The sequence below is a fragment of the Pipra filicauda genome, unplaced genomic scaffold, assembly GCF_003945595.2.
Source record: "Pipra filicauda isolate LSUMZ 115617 unplaced genomic scaffold, ASM394559v2 scaffold138_size1969278_pilon, whole genome shotgun sequence".
NCBI classification, from domain to species: domain Eukaryota; kingdom Metazoa; phylum Chordata; class Aves; order Passeriformes; family Pipridae; genus Pipra; species Pipra filicauda.
Genome location: NW_024103862.1, coordinates 197,968 through 210,677, shown reverse-complemented (window position 1 = coordinate 210,677; position 12,710 = coordinate 197,968). Strand labels below are relative to the sequence as shown.

The 12,710-nt window shown below is 36.6% G+C and overlaps 1 protein-coding gene across 1 annotated transcript in view; it reads right to left on the bottom strand.

The window, feature by feature from the left end:
* Positions 1-2,024: 2,024 nt before the first annotated feature.
* The window catches only part of NKAIN3 (sodium/potassium transporting ATPase interacting 3), a gene marked incomplete at its 5' end in the record, with an annotated part of 184,562 nt that continues 173,876 nt past the window's right edge, over positions 2,025-12,710 (bottom strand). Inside the window, 2 exons of the mRNA XM_027748216.2 lie at positions 2,025-3,955; positions 7,549-7,632. Coding sequence (XP_027604017.2) covers positions 3,942-3,955; positions 7,549-7,632 — 98 coding nt within the window. The remainder of the gene's footprint in view (positions 3,956-7,548; positions 7,633-12,710) is intronic.

Sequence of the window (12,710 nt, the reverse complement as noted above, 5' to 3'; positions counted from 1 at the left end):
GAAAGGGACAAGTCAGTAGTTGTTTGGGCTAAAATCTGCCATTTTTTGAGCCAGACTACAGACTTTTGAGTGGCCCAATTATGTGTTCTCAGGTTTTAAACAAGAAAAATTAGTATTATCACATGCTAACCAGCAACCATACCCCTAGCTTCAAACTCTAATTATTAATATCTTATAAATGCCATCGTCTTTATAGCATCTTCTGCAGTACTGAAAAGAAGGAGTTATTGGGTAAAACCGGATATAATTCCCATGATTTTAATTGGTAGAGCTCTATTATTTAGTTTAAAATTATTTATAAAATGTAGTTAGTGTCATACCCTAGCACCAAAAAACCCCTTTCAGCTAATCGAGGCTCTGAACTGTTTCATTTTAGAGAGCACTTTCAGATCAAAATTGAACTTCAAAAAATTTATTTATTTCAAACTTTTGTGTAAAAAATCTCCATGAATATGAAAGAGTCCAAGCAGTAATTCCAGAAATTGTAATATATAATCACTGTATGTCACTGTACCAGGAAAAAACCAGTTCATTTCTTTCTATAGTTTTTGTTTTCAGGTCCTGAAGACATCAACTGCTCTTTTACAAAACTGGCGGTACCTGGCTCAGTCCTGGGTGATGTAGTGCTATATTTCTGTAGTTACATCTCCAGTTTTTCTGTCAGTTAAAGTACTATGGCAAATCTGATTCTCTGGGAAAAAACTGAATTAAGCAGAAACTTGAGGAAAGGAAGAATAAGTCTAAAATTTTGAAGGATAGATTTTCAGCTGCCCTAAATTGTAAGAATATGACTTACTAATGCCACCAGAACAGTTTGCAGCAACTGATAATCTCTAAAATTTTAAGATTGTCAGCAAATTCTGTTTTGCTGCAAAAACCTAGTCATTTCCTGAAGTTGCCTGTTACAGTAAAGCTTAAGAAAACCATTCAAGTTTATTTAGAAAGTTAACATTTATTCCCTACATAGCTGGCTCATCTGGGACCCACCTGGCACCTTATTGAAAGTATATTTTATAAAAATAAAGGAACTACTGCTCAAGGCTTTCTACAAAAATGTTAACCAATATCTTCTACTATATTGGAGGACACAGCAATTAACATTCAAATCCACTTATTATTCTCAAGGTCTTTTTCCCCTAGCATGTACAAGTTGACTGATACTATTTTGTGTGTTTCAGTCTAGAAAAGAATGACAGTTTCTTTTGGCATTGCCATCTGCCTTTTGGCTGGTTCTAATGAAGACAAATCCCTCTCAATCAGGATTGTTTTGTTCGTTAAGTGAGACAGATGGCACACTCACTGTATTGGTAAAGATTCTGAGATTTTAAGTGTATTTGGGATATACTGGATTGCATTCCCCAGCTAAAAAGTGATCAATATTTCAAATGGAAGAGAAGTCAGGTTCTGTCTTTGCAAAATTTTTGTGACACATACACAATTCTGAAGGACTTACACAAAGACAGGGTTTAGACACATTCAGACAAATTTGTAAAACATGGTCCAGCAGACATGTCTGTCTTGGCAGAAAATCAAATACATACTTCCAAACAGTGTCGAACCTGTGCAACCAAGGGGAATGTAATGCTCCTTCTTATTCCTCCAATCTGATCCTGAGGGCAGCACTGGGTTCTGTTGGAGGCCTTTAATTTGCTAGCCCATAATAATTAATGCAGGGAAATTAATGATGGACTGTAAAGACCAAAAGGGGAACAGTGTTGATAATGGGAATCATTGTGCTAGGTGCTACATCCTGGCCTGTCTCTGTACTTGAGAAAGTTGAAGCAAGATGGCTTCTGGGAACTGTCAGACATTGAAAGGTGCTCAGGTATTCCCATTTCTGAAGTTCTGGAGCCATTACAACACAAGACTGAACACACTGGCTGGGTAGACATCATCACTGTTTAAGGCATCATGTAAAAAAGAAAAATAAGCTGTTGGGCTAAACAGAAGTAGTATATTATAAAAATAGATAAAATGTGTCTACCTTATTGAAATATTACAGATATAAAGCAATCCACACTGTATCTTTTCCATGATGCCTCAAAAATTATATTATACCTATTAATTTTGTGACATAGTACTTGGATTTTAGTGCTAAGATGAGGTTTTCAAGATGGGACAAATCTGGTACTTTGCAATATTCTAGAATATAGGAGAAAAGAGCATATGAGGGAACACACAAATACATGAGAACAGATGGCATCTGCATACAATGTATCCCTCTTTCTGGCCCAATCTGACTTCACACACACAGTCATACCATCTGAGGTATATCGAGTCCCAGAAATACTACTAAAGGTTCTTTTTCAGTTGCTGTTTCTTGTTGTCTTTCTCTTAATACTTACTTCATACTTGGTTTCAGGGAAGGTTAACCAAAGTTCAGGTTGTGTTTTCTCCGAAGTTGGTGATGTCTTTGAGTTAACTAGCTGGAAAGCAGATGGATGCATCCCAAGACCCTTGCTGCCTGAAAATGATAGACTCTGCTTCCATTGTATTTCTTACCATCCCCAATAGATTCATATTGGTAAATAACACAGATTTTAGGAGGGAAAGGATCAAGACAAGCTTTCGTCTAGCTCTCACCTGCTCAGACTTGACAATACACAATACAAAGAAGACTGTAAATTTAGGATCTAAATGTTTAGATCAGCTGAAGATTGCCTAGGGTATTTATGAAGGAACTCGGAGGACCTCTGTTCAATCTCTGGTGGAGAGGTAATGAAACACACACCAGAAGGAACGTCCTTCCTGACAGTCCCCCACAAAAGAAACCATGAAGTTAAAATAGTGCAAAACCACAAACAGTCCCAAACCCCCAATGGAGACATAGAGGTTCTGTAGAGACACATGACTTTCTGGGGCATACAAATCTACACAGCACTTTATATTGTAATTAAGAAGAAAAAAATAAAATGTTCTGTTAAAAAGACTGCCAGTTCTCCAGAGAAAATAGTTTTGTGTATCACTTTATGCTAGTGGTGACAGAATAGAAAACAAAATACCACAGTTACATACATGTTCTTTGTCTAGAAGTATTTACAAATAACTTTACAAATTTTTACACACATTTTCAGTTTTGCTTGTTTACTTTTAAATTAAGAGAAAAATTAGTCCCCAGAGGCTTCTAAGGCTTCAGTTGGTACCTTGTACTGTACATTCATGCTTGGCTTCTTCCTGGGAGAAGGGAGGAAAGGAGTTTAAAAATGTGCAAATCACAGACATCTAAACAGCCCTGGATGTAAAGGTTCCTAGAGACTGACACCCATAGAGCGGTCGTCCTACTTCTCTTCAAATCAGAGAGAGCTTCTGGTGGTGGATTCAGGGCAAAAGAGACTATGAAAGGAAAAGGAATCATATCTGAATTGCTATAATTAGGTGAGTATGTTAGTGCTTGAACATCTGGGTAAGAAGAGTCATAGATCAATTCCTACCGCATTCAGCAGTTCAAACAATGCAAGGAGTGGGCATTGTGAATTCTAAATATAGCATTGAAATGATCTCTTGTACACTGTTAGGATTTGACTCCTGCTGCATATTTTGGAGTCAAAACTACTGTTAATTTACACAATCTTGACCAGGCACAGTATGATCCTATCAGTCAAAAAATACTGACATTTTTTAGAAAGACACACCCCTCTAGTTTTCACAGGTTGTTTTGTTTTCATGCCTCAACACTAAACATTGTAAAAATATTGAAATTAAAAAAGAAAAAAATTTACAATTTACAAGTGTCCTTATAAGTAATCAGAAATTCAAGATCATCTACAAAGATCTACGAAATAACAACGCTGATAATGACACTGAGCCTGTGGGAAGAACATTCCACATGCCGTGAGGAACGGATGGTGGGTTTCTTCCAGAACGATGAGTCACAAGGTTGGTCTTTTCTTCTAAAATCTGTTTCTTCAGCTACAGCAGCAGAAGTCTTGAGTCCATGTTCATTACTTACTTCGACCTAAAAGCAGGAGATATGCATTACTTACAAATGAAAACTTATTCTGTTTACCTCCTAATTTGTGAGCTGTAAATTCATACCAATGGACAGGTTAGTAACTAATGAACAAGTGGATAACTCTCATCTGGACACTAATTTCCTCAGCTGTAAGACTCACATATAAGGTCAAGAACGAATAATTAGGTACAAAGCAGTAGCTTTGTATTATGTATACCACAAAAGCAAGAAACACTTGGGGAAAAATCCCACAACTGGTGAAACGTGTCTAAAGCTCACACAATAACAGATTCAGTTTAGCATAACCTATTTTAACAGTGTAAGATGCATTTTCACCGGGTTGTAAAATTCTGACATCACCTGCTTATAAACTTGTGCATTTGAGCTGGACTCACACTCTTTATAGTTCTCACCACAACACACCTGCTGAATCTGTGTGTTCTCACATGACTCCCTGTACATCACGTCTACTTGTGTAATCTTGAAAAATCCATATTGGTCTTTCAGAGCAATTTTAAGATGGGTAAAGTCTCAGGGGAAGATAAAAACAGAACGGGATCACACAGGTCCATCACAGAGTAATAACCTCTCCACTGTCACATTTTCTCATACACTGAATCAGTTCCATGAGCAGAAGTTAGCAATATTCTTAGAAATGCTAGGGACATCCCTAAATGGAATTAGGGATTCAGTCTGTTTAGATATGGTTGCCCAAAGCTATAGTAGTTTTATTTTACTATATTATTATTATTACAATCATCATAATAATTATAATTACTATATAATATTATTATATTAGTTTCTGACACTATTATTGTGATAATATATTATTAATTTATTATGATACAGTTATTATTAATAAGAATAATATCTAATGCAAACCAAAATGCAACTTCTTATTTTTTCTTCTAGTTGCCATGCTCCTGTCTTTTCCAGTGGCAGTACATGAAGCAATTCTAAATACTACAGAGTGACCAGACTCTTGATACAGACAAATAGACACAACAGTCTTCTTTATAGTCCTGGTGCTTTAGTCTCAAATAGAACACGACAATTTTTTTTCCACTCTACTGTTGTCGCCTGCCTTATACACATCTCAGTTGAAACTGTGTGATTCAGGGCAATGATCCTGCTTCTTGTCCCGTAGCCTAATGGAGTTATAGCCAGAACAAAGAGCAGACAAGCAAGCTATGATGATTCATATTTGGATTAAAATTTGTTCCCCATGGGAACAAGTTCAAATTTAACCTCTCTGAGGGGTGAAAAGGAAAACTAATTTTAGTCTTGCTAAACGTTAGTAATTATGGTAGTACTAAGTAAAAATTATACTGAGTATGAGTACTTGACAAAAACAGACTGTCTTCCACATGGTTCGGATGAGACCACAGAGTCTTGTATTTTCAATGGGTGATGCTTAGTTAATTTATGAATGAAATAAGGGAAATAAAAGGGATGAGAAAAATGGAAATATAGCCAAGCTTTAATCTATAAAATAACATTTACGAAGGCTTTTAACGTATTTTTATAAGCATTATTCACGTTCAATTCTAAGGGAACAGAGATGGAGTTTTGCACAGCCTGGGCACCAGAAGTCACATTTATAAAGGATACTGTGGATTCTCAGACTATATATAACTGATATAGATAGCAATTCATTTATCAAAGGAAGTCAAGAAGGGAAATGAGCTGCAGAGAGATAAGCATCTGCAAATTTCTGGCACAATCCACTGACAAAGTTATGTCCAGCAATTTGGCTTTTAATTCAAATTTTGATCACTGATAGTAATTTTCCTCCCAGCTTATGTAAAGATACTCTCTGTATCTTTCAATACATAAACCCAAAACACCAATAAAGAAGACAATACAATATAGTTTCCCTCTCAGTTTTATACTTCTTGAAGCAATAAAGAAGCCAGAGAGGGTCCTCCCAGCCGTACAAGAATATGCATACATGGGAAATGGGAAGATGCCATCTATTCTCCAGTATCAGCTCACCAACAACTCCCAAATCCTTTGAGCTACTTATCGAAAATCTGCCAGCAAAGAACAAATTATCAGATGTTGTGTCTTTTCTACTGTAAAACAAATTAAAATATTTTGCAGGAATGTATTTTAAGTTTTCTGTGAATATGTCTTTTATACTCTTCTTTAATTATAGTAAGTTCGCTAAGAAGGTGTTAAACATTTATTCACTTAATTCTTACAACTAACCTGAATGCAGATTTAGAGATTAAAATCTTTCACAGAGAGGTGTAAATGCTGTAGGTGCAGCTTTCTTGCTCCTGAATACCAGTTTAACTTTTTCCTCTAACAGCTTATTCCAAAGGGTCAAACTCCCATTTTGCAGTTGTCTTTCCCACAGAAAATGCAGCAAAATTGACATTTAATGAAATATTACTGAAAACCATAGATTTCAATGTAGGGCATGTACTTAATCAAAAGCCAAAATGTTCATGTGGTAATGTGATATTTCTTCCTGTTCTAGCATACACCATATTTTTGGGCCTTCATAATCCTAAAATATTTAGCTAAATATTTAGTAAATTTTGTCTGTGTTTATTTCTACAAACTGAAAGCTGCATCATGAATAAAATATATTTTTAAAACATGCAAAAATTAATAAAGTCACAAACTTCAGGTGTCAAGTTCCAACTCAAAACATTTGGTTAGCAATTGTCCACTTTAAATTAAACCCCCAAGTACATGTGCACATGCATACAGCAGGAAAAACCTTCAACCCATTTTAATTCTGTTAACTGATAAATAAAATACAGTAAGTCATTAAATCAGTTTCAATTACCTGTACATTGGTTTCGTGTTGCATTTAAGATGCATGAAAGGCCCAAAGGTAAATTTAAAGACAGAAAGCGACAGCACAACTTCCAACCATGTAAGAATTTCTAAATTAACATTTTCTGGTTTACCAATAATACTTTGCAAAATCATCTATTTGAAGTTATACAAGTTTCTGCCAAAATATATGTACTAGTAATGTCTCCCCATATCTTAATTTATTTCAAATAAAAAGAATAGATATGCATCCAAACTTATTCATTAGGTAGCAGAGCAGGAAGAGTCTATGAAAACATGATTTTCATGGTGTGAGCAAATAAGTGATGACAAAGAGATAATGAACTTCCAGTGAAACTTGACAGATAGTTAGATTTTAAGCTGACTAGCAGTTTTTCAGCAAACATTTTTCTTTCAGTAGCTAGACAAATGTAAAAGCTTCTGCTTTTCTATAAATGGGTTAATCTCATTAAGATTTCTGCAGCAGCAGCAGACATAAAACAGCTCTTTTCTTGCTAAAAAGTCAGCAGGGAATCAATTCCATCCTTCACTGAGAGGCTCTCCTTGCGTTAAGATGAGGCACAACATGGCAGACATGGTGCCATCTACTAATCCTCGTTTTAGCGGGTATGTCATCAATGACAAAGTGTCCTTACTCAAACGTTTTATGCGGATTAATTTTTAATTAAATTCTAATTAAAATATAATTAAATTATAAGTAATCTGATGCCGAAATTATTTTAGGAGAAGGTTAGCTTTCAGTTCAGTTAGAAGGATTAATGTAGTCCATAGGACCAGAACCTTACCTATAGGCTTTACAGGCTTTAACTCAACATGTTCCTGGGGGGGCTGTCGGTAGGAGTATGTGTCAAGTCCGCCTATGAAATCAACTGAAAACACAACAGTTCCAGAAATGAACAAATGGAAATGAAAATATGTCAACTGAAAAAGAAATACGGACAAATTATGTTTAAAAAAAAATAGTAAGCGCATGCACACGTTTGCGTACAAGAAATAAACCAAGTAGGTAAAGATGCTGTGGAAACTGCTTACAGAAGGCTCTGTGCTCTGTCTTCCTTGGGGTCTATTTAGCCCCGTGCCTGCCAAGACAGGCTAGCATTTGTTTGACAAGAAACACATGCTCCTGCCAGCGTGAGGCACCACTGCAAAGGGGGCGTTCATGGATGTGCGGAGTGAGTAAACAGAAACCACCAAAGGGTAATGTAGTTGATTCTCTTTAGGGCAGTCTCACCACATATATATATATATATACACACACACATATATAATTTTATATATATATATGTAATATATATAAAAATATAAATGTATTTATATATTACCCTTTAAACTCCTTTTGAAGAGTTTAGAAATTTAGGCAATGGAAACAGTTTAGCTTGTGAACCTGATTTCACCTAAACTCTTAAAGCTCAATGGACTTGCAGGAATGTAAAGCATCAACAAAAAACAGAGGTGTCAGCACTGAGTTAAGAATAAACAGGTGATAACTAAACATGAAAAAAACAGCAGCGTCTTCACTCAATGAACTTCTGGGGTCAGGAAGCCTTCCCAGAATCCTTCCACTTTCTCTCAAGGTTTCTATGTCAGAAATAATGTGAGGATATCTGCTCTTGAGAACTTTTTAGTTCCTTCTATGGTCATAACGGTTTTAAAATAAGACAGTTTGAATCTTGTATTTTGTGTTTTTGGTAAGATTTTAAGCAGTTTCAAGATGCCACAAGTCCAAGCTATCCCAGAAATCTTAAAAGCAGGTTTGTGAAAGGCTATTCTGTTGATTTTGAAAGGCTTTTTGCAGACCCGCCCAGAGCTGACAAATTCACAGCACATTAGGATCCTTTGCTCACATGGAAAACAACTGCCTTCACTTGTCCTAAACAGAATTTGATACTCATTGTGATAATTGCCATGTGAGAAATACCTAATAAGAAACAACCTCTTCCCAGTCAATGTGTGCACTAGGTAGACAAGAAAAAGTGCTCATCTAGGATGAGGGGATGGCAAAATAAGGCTTAGAGATTGAAGGACTGATGAAATACCTCCTGGTTTACCAATAATATTTTGCAAAATCATCTATTTGAAGTTACATGAGCTTAATATTGGAAATGCTCCTGTTCGTTTAGTTGTCTCTCCTGAGTCCAGGAAAGGGGTAACTTGGATGAAAATTGAACTTGATGTACTTCAATCATAGAGCATCACCTTTGCCCCAGGGCTGTTTTCTCACAACTGTCTGAGCAGGACATAATGTTGAAGAGCTAGCAGGCCTAGTGCCAATCCCAGTCTATATCCACCTCCTCTTTCTTTCATGTTGCAGCTCTCCTTTGGAAAGTTGTCACTAAATGAAACAATATACATCAAAATTTACTTCAGCACTAATGGGACTGAAGCCTTCCAAAGGAAATATTTGCAGATAAATTTTTGTGAAAGTTCATTTTTAAAATCATTAAATCATAGAATGGTTTGGGTTGGAAGGGGCCTTCAAGATCATCTAGTTCCAACCCCACTGCTGTGGGCAGGGACACCTTCCACTAGACCAGGTTGCTCAAAGCCTCATCCAGCCTGGTCTTGAATGCTTCCAGGGGTGGGACATTCTGTTCCAGAGCCTCACCACACTCACAGTAAAAAATTTCTTCCATTAGGAAGAAACCTACTCTCTTTCAGTTTGAAGCCATTCCCCTTTGGCCTGTCACTCACCACATGCTCTTGGAACTAGTCTCTCAGCATCTTTCTTGTAGGCTCCCTTCGGGTAGTGGAAGGCTGCAATTAGGTGCTCATGAAGCATTCTCTTCTCCAGGCTGAATAATACGAATTGTCTTAGCCTTCCCTAAAAGGAGAGCTGCTCCATCCCTTTAACCTACTTGGTGTCCCTCCTCTGGACTTGCTGTAACAGGTCGATGTCTTTGGGTGCTGGGAACTCCAGAGCTCAGTATGTCTAATATAGTTACTAGTTCCTGAACAATTTTTTAGAATAAATTACAACTATAATTTTGTTTGTTTGGTTGGTTGTTTGTTTTTTAGTTATGTACTTTAGTTTTCCCTGATTTCTGAAGGTTTGGGCATTTTTGTTTTATTTTGTTTTGTTTTGTTGGTTTTTTACTGAGTGCATGTTAACACAAGGAGTTAAAAGAATGTTTTTGAGACAATTCCTCTCAGCAATCACAGGCATCATCTGCAATTGTAAGCATGGAGACCACGTAATTAGCCCTTCCACCAACAAATCTTTTTGAGCAAGAAATGAAGTCAAAAGGTATTAATGACTGACAACATAGATGTGTCTTTGTCTGACAAAGAGAATGTATTTAAAAGCACCATACAGCAGATGTTCAGATGAGCTGCTCAAACCTATTTAGCCAAGGCTTTCCCTTTCGCAATATATATATATAGAATTAAAGTTGAAATTCACCTTAAAATTTGTGTGAAGCTAATTCTCAAGGCAAGAAGCTGCTCTATCACACAAGGCAACGGAATGTGCCATTTTTCATTATGCACTCTATTTTATAGCTGATAGCTCTTTAATACGAAGATTCATCATCAATTATTTGAATAATTCAAGTTGCTTTTAGTTTTAAAAATTCATTCTGATTTTATCTGATATTTTCATCACTTATAATTAGTATACTCCCAGGACTAAGACCACAAATGGCCATTAAACAGAGAAAATTGAATTTTTATTTTCATTGGTCACAAAGACATTGCTATGTACTTTTCAGTGCAAATAAACATCAAATACTTTAAAACTTTTGGATGCATGCATACCTCTTTTTAATTGGCCAGAAGTAAACAGCACATTTTTACAGGTTTTCCAAAGGGAAAACATTGGTTTAAGGATGATATAAAATAATTGTTTTTGTGTATTTCTGACCTGGTTAATGGATTATGAATAATTTCTGTCACAGATTCATAGGACTACAATAATTAGCCTCAGAAAATTGCATATGTCTGGAAGAAACTTCAGCAAAAAGCTCAGGGTTCTATACAGTTCTATAATACTATGCATTAAATTAAAAAAAAACCAAACCCACAACTTGTTAGCAGTAGGGATATTCAGTCACTAAACAATGAACACCCCACGTAGTCCAGTCATTAACTACAGTCATGCAGAGAGAAACTTAAAATCCCAGGGAAAGGATTTTTTAGCATCCCACAGATAATAGCAGGTTATAGAAGAAGCTGGTTATTTTATCTGCAGCTGGCTGCAAAACATGATCCATATTCCCAGGGAATTGCTCTCTCCTTGTGTCACCTCAGTTTTGTGGTCATGCTGGATGCTTAATGGCCAGTATGAAATGTTCCTTTAGAGTTCACTACCTGCTGTGCTTGGAAGTGCAAATCCGTGCTGTCTGTCCACTGTGGGCAGTCCATTAAAGTGATGTTCATTCATTCATGGGCCATATCAGAGGAACAGTTGTCATAATCTGCCTGAGCGAGAAAAGTGCAACACGCTGCTGGCTGAAGAAAGTGTAGCCGGCGTCCTCAGTAATTTTGAGGGTTATTCTTTTCTAGACAGGTGACATTTTGGTTTGCCTTACTACTATTTATCCAGTGCATTCACCCATATGTCGCTTAAAATTTGCTTTGCTTTGAATGTAGCGCAAAAGAATCAGAGCTCTGAAAAAAAATCCTTTCTCCTTTTCCACCCTCTCATCTGAAATTCAGCTTCTCTGGCAATATCCCATTCACCTACTGGCAGGCCCTGTGCAAAGAGCTGCCAGAGCTTGTCAGCTCATTGGTATATTACTAATTTCTTCTTTCAAAGTTGGCAAATTCTAAGCATGTCTGGAGGTGTAGGGTATGAACATGGCAGCAATATGCCAGTAGCACAACTCTCAGTAAATCCTGCAGTCTCTTGGCCTGGAATACCATAGATCCTATTGATGCTTGCCTCCCTTTTTTATAAATGACTGTAAGCCCCAAAACTGATGGTTTGAATGGCTGGCATCTCCAACTGTCCCCTTTCCAAGAGAGGGGCAGACTAGCAGCTGCTTGAACTTGTGTTTTTATGTACAGAAGATTTTCTTAACCTGCGGGGTTCCAAATGCTACTTTGCATTGAATTATTTTCCTTGTACTGAGATTTTTTTTTTTTAATGGCAATATATCAATGCAATTACATTCATTAAGAAAAAGTATGTAACTTAGGAGGGTGTAACTAACAGAAAAGGAGCCAAAATCAATAAGAAAGAGGAAGTAAAACAGGGAGATTGATGATAAGTCAGCGCTAGATGCAAAAGGTCCAAACTTTGGACTTTCCACTTGTAGCTTATATAAACTTTCCAGATAAGCATGTTTTTTTCATAGAGTGTCTACTTTTTTCAGTTGCCTTCTATTCTCAAGAGATACACTGCCCTTACACCTTTCACTGTACCACCCAGACTGACCTAGCTATCTGTCTGGAGCCAGTATTATCCATTTTCCCCTCTTCATACTAAGTCTGAGCACCTAAGCCTCATATCATGTAGCAGAAGAATCACACAATCCTATGCAGCATCCCAGGAATAGCTTCTCATTTATGTAGAGGACTAAAGTAGGTAAAATGTGTGCAAGACAATTAAGAAAAGGAGAAGAGGCATCAGTAATGATATGTGGCACTCTGATTGCTGCTCTGTCTCTATAAAGTACTCACAGATGGTAATCAGGTTAAAACAGGATAAAGTGGTAGAAAATTACTAAGACACAACCTTTTACTTAAATTTTTATTACTGGAAGGTAAAAGGGGAATATTTCAATGTTCCACAGCAATTATTAAGATATTTTCACCAGATTTATTTCTTAGTCTTCACCTAGTGAGATAGATCATAACTTTAAAAACCTTGTAACATGTAAGTACCACATTTCTCTGCAGCACTGTGCTGAAAGAAGCATCCTCTCACAAGTTGCCTTAGAAAGGGCACTGACACTGAAATTTTTATTATGGTCTTTGCTACTGAACTCTCTCCTCATTTGATTGGTGA